Raw genomic sequence first — 12,010 nt, forward strand, 5'->3', positions numbered from 1 at the left:
TTATTAGCACAATTTGACTCCAAATATTATGATTTACATTATGACGCATGAGTATAATATCTAAACAAACGTATCAATTCGGTAATTCAGTCACGTCATAAAGGCATTGTTCATTCTGTATCAATTATTGCATTAAGTACTTTGCGTGTTATTCGTTTGAATGTTTACCACAGATGACTGCCCGCACATGCTGCTTCAAAACAAAGCTTAGCCAGTGAAAATAAATCACCATTGAAACAGAGCTGTACACAATAAAGAGAGAGAGAGAGAGAGAGAGAGAGAGAGAGAGAGGGTGTGGGTAGGAAAGATAGGGCGAGTGAGGGAGAAAGAGAGCGAGCCAGAGAGTCAGGGCGGGAAAAGCCTGTTTAGCTGAGCGGTATTAACACGGCGTAGCAATTTCATCTTCCCAACAACCGCGAGCGCTCAAATGCCTGTTGCCAGGTTACCGTCCAGCACTGTGAAGCGCGGCATCGCGTACGGCATGGCGAAGAGCCGCTGACTCGCGCCCGTCTCTGAGTAATGAATAACCGATGCATTCACAACCGGGGGAACGCGATGAATAGGCGAGTGTGATCGCGATCGAGTCCGCAGCGTTGTCGCTGGAGCCGGGGGAAGCCATGCAGCTTCAGTCTGCAGCGCAGTGCAAGGTGTCCGGCTTCATACTGAATGAAAGATGCGCCCTGTCTTCAAAAATGGAAGTGCACCGGTACGTAGGCACGCTCGGGATTTACGGATCTGTTTTTGATATGAGCAACTGTTGAATATTGTAATAAAAGCATCTATTTGAATGCGTCCTTAATGGACCTTATATTGCAAAACGCATTGTTAGAAGCGTGCACAGAAATTGCGTAAGGGCTGGAAAATGGCATCATTTTGATTCACATTGGTTTAATTTCTGCATCATTGCTGGTTGTCTGTGTTTGGGATGATGGCTTTAATAAAACCGTTATCGGTCGTGATTGTGCAGAATGTGAGCTTCTTTAGGAAGTGTGGTGGGAAATGTTTACAGTTTTATTTACTTTTATAGCTCCCTGTGGAATGGATGCAAGATACACAAATTGGCCTATAAAAGGTTTGGCAAGCCAGCAACATTTGTGTACAGCAAATTCAGCCATCAAACATTGATAGGTAGCTATCCCCCTTGTGCTAATCTTGTCATACAAACCAAATTTGACTGGGCTTCCCATCATTTTGTTTTCTTCAGCATCCTTGACAGTGTATTTTCTAATATAAATGTTTTCAAACGCATTAAAAGGTATTTGGGGACATTTTGTTTCTCCATGAATAGGGTGTTGTTTTTTAAACCATGCTGCCACTCGCAGCCATGACTAACTTATCTCTTGTGACGTTTTTAGTGGGAACCTCCGTGCATGCAAAAGGTGGCGGATGGTTGTGGTTGGTGCGAGAACGGCAGCGTGTCGGATGCTTCCATAAAGTGCTCGATGGAGAAAAAACAGGTCGCTTTCAGCACTCACCTGTCGCTTTCTTGACAGCCCAACACCTTGTAAAAACAGCAAATTGCATTGCTTGTGTAAACACGGTGTTACCATCACACCTGCTTTTTTGAATGCTTTAGGTCATAGGGTGTTGCTAGTGTAGAGAAGAGCTGGTGCTGTTTAATGGGTTTAGGGTATGTTGCTAGATTGTCTTAACGCTTCTTAGTTAACCTAAAGCTGATTTGTTTTGACAACACTCCATTTACACCAGCTTAAATGCACACTAAAGCATTTTTTTTAGTTTCAGTGTTTATTGTTCTTTCTTGTTTTTCTCATTTGAGTATTATGTGCTAGATTTAATGACTAGCCTGTATGTTTGTTTACATTTATAGGTCAACAGTTTTCCCATTGACCATAAATTTGAATAAACTACGAAAGTAGTTTTGTTAGCTAAAGTTGTTTATCGTTTTATTAGTGCCATTTATTGAGCCATTCTTAAGATTTAGAAGGGTTTAGGTTATGTTTACATCACAACAATGTACTACAGAATGCATGATGTTTTCACAAATTAGCATTTTTGTAGTTTACACTAGCATAGAGAAAAGCATAGCTAAGCTAACATAATTGTTATATTCAGTTTGCATTCTCAGCTCCCTAAAATGTAAAGGAACGGAAAAAATGTAAATTCCACCTTAGTTTGAGAGAGCTTGAGGTTTCCATGATGCTGTCAAACGTCACAGTGATTGTCAAATTTTTAATTTTGTTTGTTGTAAATTAAAGTCCCTATTCTCCTCACAGCTCATAATCATCTTTAATGTCCTGCATGTAAAGCTGTGTGGATTTCACACTCCCTTTTTTTAAAGATGGCATATGGCAGCTGTCAAGTGTATTTAGCGTTTCAATATTTTGGCTGTTATGTGTTTCAGTGATCAGTAAACATATAAAACTCCTGAAGGAAAAATCTTAAATTTGTGCAAAAATATATATAGTTATATAATTATATAGTATATAGTTTTAGCAGCAACAACATGAACATTATGTGGCCCTAACTTAACTTCCGGTAGACATCCGCAAAGAATCTGTAATTGTTGAGTAGTTTTAAATGTATGTATTACAATTATTATACAATAAAATATTAATATTAATTTAAATTAAATTGAAAATAAATTGCTGTATTATAACTAAGGGCCAGTGCGTGCATCCGATGAAACCGTCTATAGAATGGTATTTACAAAAGGCAATAAGAATGTATATTTTAAACTTCAAAGCATGTGTCTTGGCCTAAATGGAAAAGTTGCAATTACAAAGCTATGAGCACTCTGCTCATATTGGCCTCTGTCCTTTTTAAGCATGTTCTTGTCCTCTTGCCAGTGGCTTAAAAGCAGACTTGTCTCACAAATAGCTGCCCATGCAGAGGATGTGATCACCGGGGCTGTTTATGCAGCGATGATGTCTCCCATTGTCCTGCAAAGCGTGGCATGAATGAATCTGTACCGGCATCCACCAGAACGAACGTTCTGCGTGACTCATGGTTGTGAGTGTATTTTTAAGCCAGTTTTTGCAGTTTCTGTGGAGGTGGTGAGATGCTGGCAGCACAGGGGCTCTCCATATCAGCTGTGGAAGGAAACGGTTGCCGCTGATTGCTGCAATGACTGGCATCATGATAGTAAGGATGCCAAGGTTTAACGGTGAGCGGGTATTAATGCATTCAAGTCCGTTTAGTGTTTTGGTGTAGCATACACGTGTACAATCGACCCTCAAATTATTTAATCAAATCGGGGAATGGACTCATAGATTTCTTATCAGTTTGTATATGCGAGGCGATCGTGCGCTCAGAGCACAGTGTTGTACAGGAAGACAAAGGGCGAGCACAAGAGAAGCCTGGATGTCTTTTTTTTCGCCTTCATACAGAATCTTTTTTCCCAGTGTTGTGTAGGAGCTACGCATAAAACCCACCCACGTACAAGTGTTGCTAAGGTGATGGCTTTAATTCCTCAGCCTATAAAAAGACCAAAAGAGAGCAAAAAAACCTAACGAAGGATTGTGACTTTTGAGAATGTCTCTTATGAGTATCACTACGGAGTGTTAGGGCTTTACAATGCAAGCACATGTGAGAATGAGAGATTGCGCATGCTTATGTTGTAGCCGTTTGGTAGCGACATGTTAAGTTTGACAGAATACATGATGACAAATATACACCTTAACATGGAGGAAATGAAATGCACAGTTAAACAGATAAAGTATGAATGTTAAGGAAAGCAAGCAGAGTGCAAAAATAATTTTGTGCTTCAAATTACATGAATGAAAAATGGCATATAGCTACTTTATGTAGGGAACTGTAAATTTTATAGCAACCTAAATACACATTCAGAAATGTAAATGTTTTTTTATTTGCCTGATTCAGCAAATTTGCAGGTTGCAGGTTGGAAAAGCAATTAAACTATAGTTTATAAGGAAGACTTCTTGATATCTTTATCTTATTTTCTAGTTCAAGGATCTGAGGCTGAAGAAAGGAAAGTAATAAAATCTATGCTTGTATATGAAAGACGTTTGTAAGACGGGAAAAGTTCAGTTAAAGGTGCTGTGTGTCATTTTTTGAAGGATCTACTGACAAAAATGATATATAATATACATAACTATGTCTTCAGAGGTGTATAAAGACCTAACATAATGAAGCGTTATGTTTTTATTACCTTAGAATGAGCTATTTCTATCTACATACACGGCGGGTCCCCTTTTATGGAATTCGCCATGTTGTTTCTACAGTAGCCCTAAACGGACAAACTGCTCTACAGAGAGCGTTTCGTAAATACGTTATCTTCGACAAAGAAGCTAAAATGTGACGACTTCTTTGTCCTGTGTCAGCCTCCGTAGTGCTTCCAGAGGAGGGGTGGAATGAGCCATTGGTTGCAATTTGCAACCTCACCGCTAGATGCCACTAAATTTCATACACCTTTAAGTGGTAAAGTAAGATTTTATTCACCTATTAAAAAAAAAACATATCTTTTTTGTAAATTCTTGACAAGAACATGTTCAATGTGCTTCATTCTTTAACGTTTTCTATTTTCCTCAACAGGTATTGTCTAAAACTTTTGAAAACTTGTTATAGCACTTCTTGAGTCCCTGCGATGAATTGGTCTGTTTTCTTCACTGTTTTAGGTCGCTTTGTATAAAAACAGGCTAAATGTAATATAAATGTACTTTAAAATAGCCCCTTGGACAAAACATGTTTGTAGTTAATGCACGTTTAGAAAGTTCTCACCTCTGATGACTACTTCCTGTTTAATGCTCTAGCTCGTAAACATCTAAATTTTATAATAGATTCTAATCTTAGTCATAGTCTTATAGTTAACAGTTTTATAATTAAATCCCCCGGTTCATTCAGCGATTCTTGGTGCGATTCTTGGTTGGTTATTAGTCCCTGTATGCTGGTTTTACCTTGTGGCTGTGAGACGTTCTGCATCTCGCAGTGGGAGTCAGAGCCTATTTCCAGCTCGCTGTAACACCTCCGCCATGCCGTGGACCCTCGGGCTTCCTGCAAGCAGTCAGTTCTCAGCCTGAGCCATGGCTATTACATGAGCACGGGTTTAAAATAGCTTCTGTCTGCTTTCTCTCACGCACCTGTGGCTAGTTGAGTAGGTAAAAAGCAGCAGGAAGGTTATTTTAAGACGCTGTAGCCCTAAAAGGGGATTTTTAGGATCTTTTAAATTGAGATGTTTACACCTCAGGTGTAGTTGCTATGGTTTAGGTTGCCATTTGGTTTGTTTATTTATTTTGCCATTTAAAGGGATAGTGCACCCGAAACGGGAAATTCTGTCATCATTCACTCACCATTTTGTCATTTCAAACATGTATGGCTTTCTTCTGCAGAACAGGAAAGAAGATATTTTGAAGAATGTTGGCAACCGATTGTTGGTAAACTTATCACTTTAAGAATGAAATGTTTTTTAGATTCCATCTATGCAAGCTATTCCTAGACTGATTTCCTTAAAAAGTGTAAATGCTGCGGCTTTAGTGAATGAGGGCGGTGCTATCTGATAGTTTTGACCAATGGCAAACCGGGAATGTCTGGAGATTGGTTTTGAGGTTGAGGTTGTTTTTGCATGTCCCTTTGGTGATGCTAGTGCTGCAGAAAGTATACACTTATGTAGACAAGATTTGTCTTATTCATATAAAAACTGGTACGATATCAAACGATTTACAGTGTAATCTGTGTGCTTTGCCCTTGAAGATCTTTGATTTATCCGTTTGAGAAGTTGCAGTTCTACAAATGCAAAGATTGTACAGTCATGTGAAAAAACAAAGAACCCTGGCTGGGCTAGTCTAACTTTGTGTTAGTGTTTGTATTATGCTGCGTTTCTCTATTTTTTCCCTGACTTTCCTCAAGACCTTGACAATACATGAGGAATCCTTAGGTCTCTTTGCAGGATTGTTTTAGATCTTTTTGTGGTCCTGGGGCCAGTTATCTGCTTGACTTTCGAGGACGTCTGAATCCTCGTTGTTTGCTGGAGTCTCATTGGATTTGCGATACGACTTTGAGGTAGCAGCTTGTGAGAGTTAGTGTTGGACAATTTGAGCCGTGTAAACAAACAGTGTTAAAGAGCGAGAGTGCCTGTGTTACTCTTGTTGACATACATGATTCATGTCAGCCCTTCATAGCAAGGTACAAATGGTTTATAACTCACAAGCAGGGTTGGGCTTTTAATATTACACGTAAGAAGTAAAATATAGTTGAAAGAAATGTATTTAGATTTGCAGTTTTACTAAGCATTCACGTTCAACATATTGGCCATTATAATTTTGACCCTGACACATTGTCAACATGCAGAATCCACATCTGTGTTTATGGATGCAATGGCAATGTCATCTTACTTGTGTAGTTTATTTGTGAATGAGTCTGTTACACAGGCGAAGACAATGAAGCTGTCATCAAGGACGTTCGTTTGAGTCATGCAGAAGGTTGATGGTGATTTCTCCTGATGTTGCAGGCACTGGGTTACATAATCAGATCCTGTTTTACCATGCTCTTCCCCAGAGCGCTTTCTCTCGTGTCACTGCAGCCTCAGCACGAAGCGCTCTGATGCATTTTTTTGGCTATGGGATGTTAATACGACAAGGAATTGAGAACATTTCCTGATTGTGTTGTTGCAGTTTAATATCGGAGGGTTATTGATCAGACTGTGTCATTGTATTTGTTTAGACAGTTATTAGGGCTGGGACTATATTTTTATGCTCCGTTTTGCAATGAATTGTGATTAAATGCCGCCACATCCGAAAGCCAGATGGCGCTCTCACGCAGAAACTCTGAATATGGGACACAGAAGAAAAACAATTTACACACGTAGTTCCAGGAAATGCCAATGGTCATATTGTATTGCTGTTCTTCAAACCTTTTCATGTATTTTCATGATAATAAAGTATATTTATGATGATGCTGTTTGACGAGTATTGCTTTTTCAAATGCACATTATAAACGATTAAATCTTGTAGTGATTTTAGATCGAGCAGTACTTCCTACTGATCAAAGAGCAGTAGTTCACGGAAGAGCTGTGCATAGAGCACAGAATCGAAGCCGTTGCGATTCAGAAATGATTCTAGAAAGGTATAATTAGTGTGAATCGTGATACATTGTTCCCAGCCCTAGACTTTGTCCTCTAGCATTTAACCACACAAGGTTTTTAAGTGAAACTCTTAACATGCGACACACAATTGCTTACCAATTAACATTTTTATATTATTAGCCTAAATAATTACCATTGTTGGGTTGAGTTTAAAAGGCCCAGTGTATTAAATTTTGCTGCATCTAGTGGTGAGGTTGCGAATTGCATCCAACGCTCACTCCGCCCCTCCCTTTCAAAGGACTAAGGTGGCTGACGCAAGTCTTTAAGTTTTCGCTTCTTTGCTGAAGGAGATAACGTATTTATGAAATGCGCTCTGAAGAGCAGCTGGTCTGTTTAGGGCTACTGTAGAAACAACATGGCAAATGGCATGCAAGGGATCCTGTGGTGTATGTAGATAGAAATCGCTCATTCTAGGGTAATAAAAACATAGTGCTTCATTATGTAAGGTCTTTATACACCTCTGAAGACATAGTTCTGTATATTATATTGCATTTCTGTCAATAGATCCTTCAAAAAAGACAGGCAAAAGCTATACTGTTTGAATAGCAGGGCTATATTTCATATTTATCTTCATGTATCTCACTATTTTAGCTGCGTTCAAGCTCTTGTCCTCTTAATGTGGCTTATTTATAATAAACTGTTTTTTATTTGCATCCAATATCAGCGCACAAGCTTTTTATTTTAATCATTTCCCTAATTGCAATGTGCCCAGTGCTCAAGAACAAATGTAATAATGTGGATTTCTGCACATTCCAACAATACTGGCAGCATTATTTGTCTATTATACTAGCTGAATGTTTAATTGAGTAGTTGATTAATGAGAAAATGCATAATTTTGCTATGTTCAGTATTTCATCACACAGTTTTGCCTTTTACCATAAAGCCCCTCGAGTTCACCTCCATGCTGTTTGTTTGCATTCATGGAATGAAACTAAAGAGAGATTATTCATTTGAAGGGTGTGAAAGTGAAACTGAATAAACATGAATCAGGACCACGTATTCGCTCGAATTTGATTGCCACGAATTTGTCTTGGTTGACAACGAAGGTTACAATAATCGCACGGACCAATGCAAAACTTAAAGGAACAGTTCACCCAAAAATGAAAATTCTATACTAATACTCACAATATCTTTGTTCTGATGAACACAGAGAAAGATATTTGGAAGAATACTTGTAACCAAACAGTTCTTGGCCACCACTGACCACCATAGTAGGAATTATTTTTTAAATGTCTTTGTTCTGTTGAGCACAAAAAAGATATTGTGAAGAATGTAGGAAAGTAAACAGTTCTGGGCCACTTTTCACTACCATTGTAATTTTTCCTACTATGGTAGTCAATGGTGGCCAAGACCTGTTTGGTTACAAGCATTCTTCCAAATATCTTTCTATGTGTTCATCAGAACAAAGAAATGTATACAGATTTGGCACACCTCGAGGGTGAGTAAATGACAGAATTTTTATTTTTGGGTGAACTGTCCCTTATAATGAGTTCACATATATGAGAATAATGAGGTCAAGTTAGGCTTTTTTAGCTAGTTCTACCCTGTTAACCAGTATCTTTTCTGACTGTCTTCCATCAATTACACCATAATATAGTGTGGAGCTCCGGAGACTCGCTCGCTGTGCTCCGGCACGCTCGTTCCTTAATTAAAGTGCAGGGATTGGTCTCAGTGGACAATCCTGTTAGATTAGCCCATATCTGCTAGGCGGATGATCCCGGGATCTCATCTCAGTCATCAGTTAGATTTTGCAGAGAAGCAAAACAAAACACTCGACAATCTGTCAGTGTATATTCTGAAGTGCTTTGTCATTTATTTCACCCGATTGACTCTGCTGTCAGCCGGTGGCATCTGATTTGAAAGCTCTTCAGTCTCCCCAGTGATGTGTAGTATGTGAATATTAAGTGACTTGAACATTCTTCGTAAATGATGTCAGTGTAGGTCCGGTACACTTGTGTTAAGTTTTTCCAGTTGTTCCAAGCTTATCATGTCTTTGAAAACTTGAAAGACTATATTCAGTTTCTGTCACTCAACGGGTAGATAACGTGGTGAAAACAATGCTAAGCTCATGAGTTTGATTTCCAGTCACACACACAAAACGCAATGTAAATTGATTTTTTTAGTCCACGTTTGATGTTTAATATATATGACATTTACATTTAGTCATTTAGCAGACGCTTTTAACCAAAGCGACATACAAAGTAGGGGAAAACAATATAAGCAATTTGTGCAACAAAAGAACAACAATGTATAGGTGCAGTAAAACTGGTCTCAGTTAGCCTACCACAGTATACGAAGCTAAGCTTTTTTTTGTCTTTTTTTTGAGGGGGGGATAGGAAAGTAGAAAAGCAGTAGAAGACTACTAATGGGTCAGATGTTGACCGAAGAGATGTGTTTTTAAAGAGTACATTCCTCAATATTTTTAAGGGCTTATTTTGGTTTATGGAGTGTCCGACAACAAGTTTATGTACATACATGATGTAAAAATACTATTATTTCGTAATAATAAGCAGTTTTTATTACCTTACTTCTTGACTGACTCGCAAATGATTCGTTCCGCGATTCATCTGTGTAATCTCCGCCTTTCCGCCAGCGTAGTCTGATCTGATTGGTCAGATAGTGTAGTCTGCTGTGATTGGTCAGATGGTCTAGTCTGCTGTGATTGGTCAAATGGTCTGCTGTGATTGGTCAAATGCGTTCAGCATGTGTCGCAAATGGACCGCCTATCATTACTTCTGTATTACGGTTTGCAGGTGGTTGGATATTAACAGTGTATAGAGAGAGATGGCGTCGATTTTACCTTACCAGTTCGAGCCCGAGTCTGACGAATCATTCTTTAATCCTTATACAGATGCCAGTAAGAAAAAGGACTGTTTTAGACACTTCTCTTGTAACAGTTAGTTATCACGGCATACAGTGTACGGTGTTCGTATCTTCAGATGTTATTATAACTATAGTACACCACGCAGTTCTTGAAATAAAGACTTTGCGAGTTAATATGGTTGAACACTTACATTAGCGCAACGAGTTTATAGCTAACGTTAGGTAAACAAACAGTAACAACCCCAAAAATAACGGTAACGTTAGCTAAACACAGACATGAGATAACGTCACACAAATTTAATTTTAAGTAAAGACAAAAATAAAGAGTCACACTTACAGGTTGTGATTCGGTGGAGCTTACAGGTCCAAATAAAGTTGGTATTGCAACATCTTTTAAGGAAAGACGTTTAATGTATCCTGGAGTAAAGGTGCCAAGATTGATGAAGCAATCTTCGGTAAAATGACGCGCGCAAAGTAAAACGTTCGGTTTATACTCCTTTGGGGTCGTTTGAAAAATAAATAGTAACCATTTTTTCCTCAGAAGTCCTTCCTTTGGTAGTGAAAATAAGACTGACTTAGTTTCATTACATAGAACACAGCTTCTCTTAGACATGATGCACACGTCACGAACGAGCTAGTACAGTGTTTGGGGAGGAGAGAGTTAAGTTTTCGCAGTCAGTAGGCGGGGATTTTTCTAGTGACGTAGGTACATTGTGGTTAAAGATTCGGACAGGTCATGGCTTGTTCGCGTGATTCAGAGTCGATTACCTTTTTTATAAGCTAATAACTTTGTTATTCGTTCACCTTCGGATTTACAACTTGGCAGATTGCTTACATTCAAACACGGCAAAATTAAACACTTCATGAAATGTATTTTTTATGATCTCGAGGAATGTACTCTTTAACCGATTCTCAAAGATGAGAAGCAATATTTTTGTCCATTGATTCTCAAGTGTGGGGGTGGGGCTAACCGTCTTGAAAACGTAAATTGTAAGCGCTAGCTTTTAGCGCTTGTCACTTTGCCGTATCATATGTGGCAAAGAAGTGACATGTCTGTAAAATTTTCAAGGTTTCTAGATAAAGGGGAATGTGAGCTCAAGGTGAGAGCACTTTCTCACTTCTCGCTCTTTCCTTTTTCCACCTGCACTTGATGCACTTCTGCTCAAAGTGCAGACTACTTTTAGCGGCTCTTTTCTTATTCTATCAAAGCTGTAAATAATTTAGAGTTATATGCCAGGTGAGTTCTGGCCTAAAATGCAAAGTGAGCAGAGCGACATGGGAATTGATTTTCAGTGTTTACATTTAATGGGTGACTGCATAATGAACGATTGACCTATAAAGGTGAACTGCACTTGAATGCTAATGCAGAATCACACCGCGGATGGCAACTTATCTGTGGTTTAAAGCTTTTTGTGAGGGGAAAACGATTAACTACAACCATTGACTGTTAATTTCAGATGTTTGTTCTGTACATTGAATGCACAGATTTATTGGCTCCTCACATAAAGTGAGGTGTTGTCTTTTTTCTGTTTCGAACCATTGAAGCTTAATGGAGGCTAATTTAGTTTTCTGTTGTGTGATAATGCCTCTGCCTTTTTCTTTCTCTCTCCAGCGAGCAGAGTATCTGTCAGGCGCGGGCCGCTGTCATGGTATATGATGACGCCAATAAGAAATGGGTTCCGGCCGGCGGATCCACGGGCTTCAGTCGAGTCCACATCTATCACCACACGGGCAACAACGCCTTCAGAGTAGTGGGCCGTAAGATTCAGGACCACCAGGTAAGAGAGCTGAAACTATAATTGAGTTGGAGACTTTTGATTTGCGTGATGCATTGTCAAACCAATTCTGTGCTAAAGTTCTAATGCTTGTGTTCTCTTTGACAGGCAAATTAACCTAAATTGGCATGTTATTCATTATTATTCAACATTATTACATTATCTACTTTACTGTATTATTATTGCTTTTTAGCATTAGGGACTATAGGCAGAGACGGGTCTTGTTTCACTGGAGTACATGCAATGACATAGAACATGGCGGGGTTTTGTGACTCAAAGCATCACAGGGAAGTTTAAGGAGAATCTCATTGCAACACCTGTTGTGATTGCGAAAATATTATGCATGGCTACGTTT

General features: G+C 38.9%; 1 protein-coding gene across 9 annotated transcripts in view; it reads left to right on the top strand.

The window, feature by feature from the left end:
* The window catches only part of enah (ENAH actin regulator), a 94,245-nt gene that overhangs the window by 29,746 nt on the left and 52,489 nt on the right, over positions 1-12,010 (top strand). For 2 of the 9 annotated variants that reach the window (XM_057352421.1, XM_057352414.1), the window contains exons 1-2: positions 305-706; positions 11,493-11,658. In XM_057352421.1, the coding sequence (XP_057208404.1) occupies positions 618-706; positions 11,493-11,658 (255 nt within the window). In that variant the 5' untranslated portion in view covers positions 305-617. The other 7 variants (XM_057352417.1, XM_057352416.1, XM_057352419.1 and 4 more) reach the window with 6 other exon arrangements.

This window comes from Triplophysa rosa, linkage group LG15 (assembly GCF_024868665.1).
Source record: "Triplophysa rosa linkage group LG15, Trosa_1v2, whole genome shotgun sequence".
Lineage (NCBI taxonomy): Eukaryota > Metazoa > Chordata > Actinopteri > Cypriniformes > Nemacheilidae > Triplophysa > Triplophysa rosa.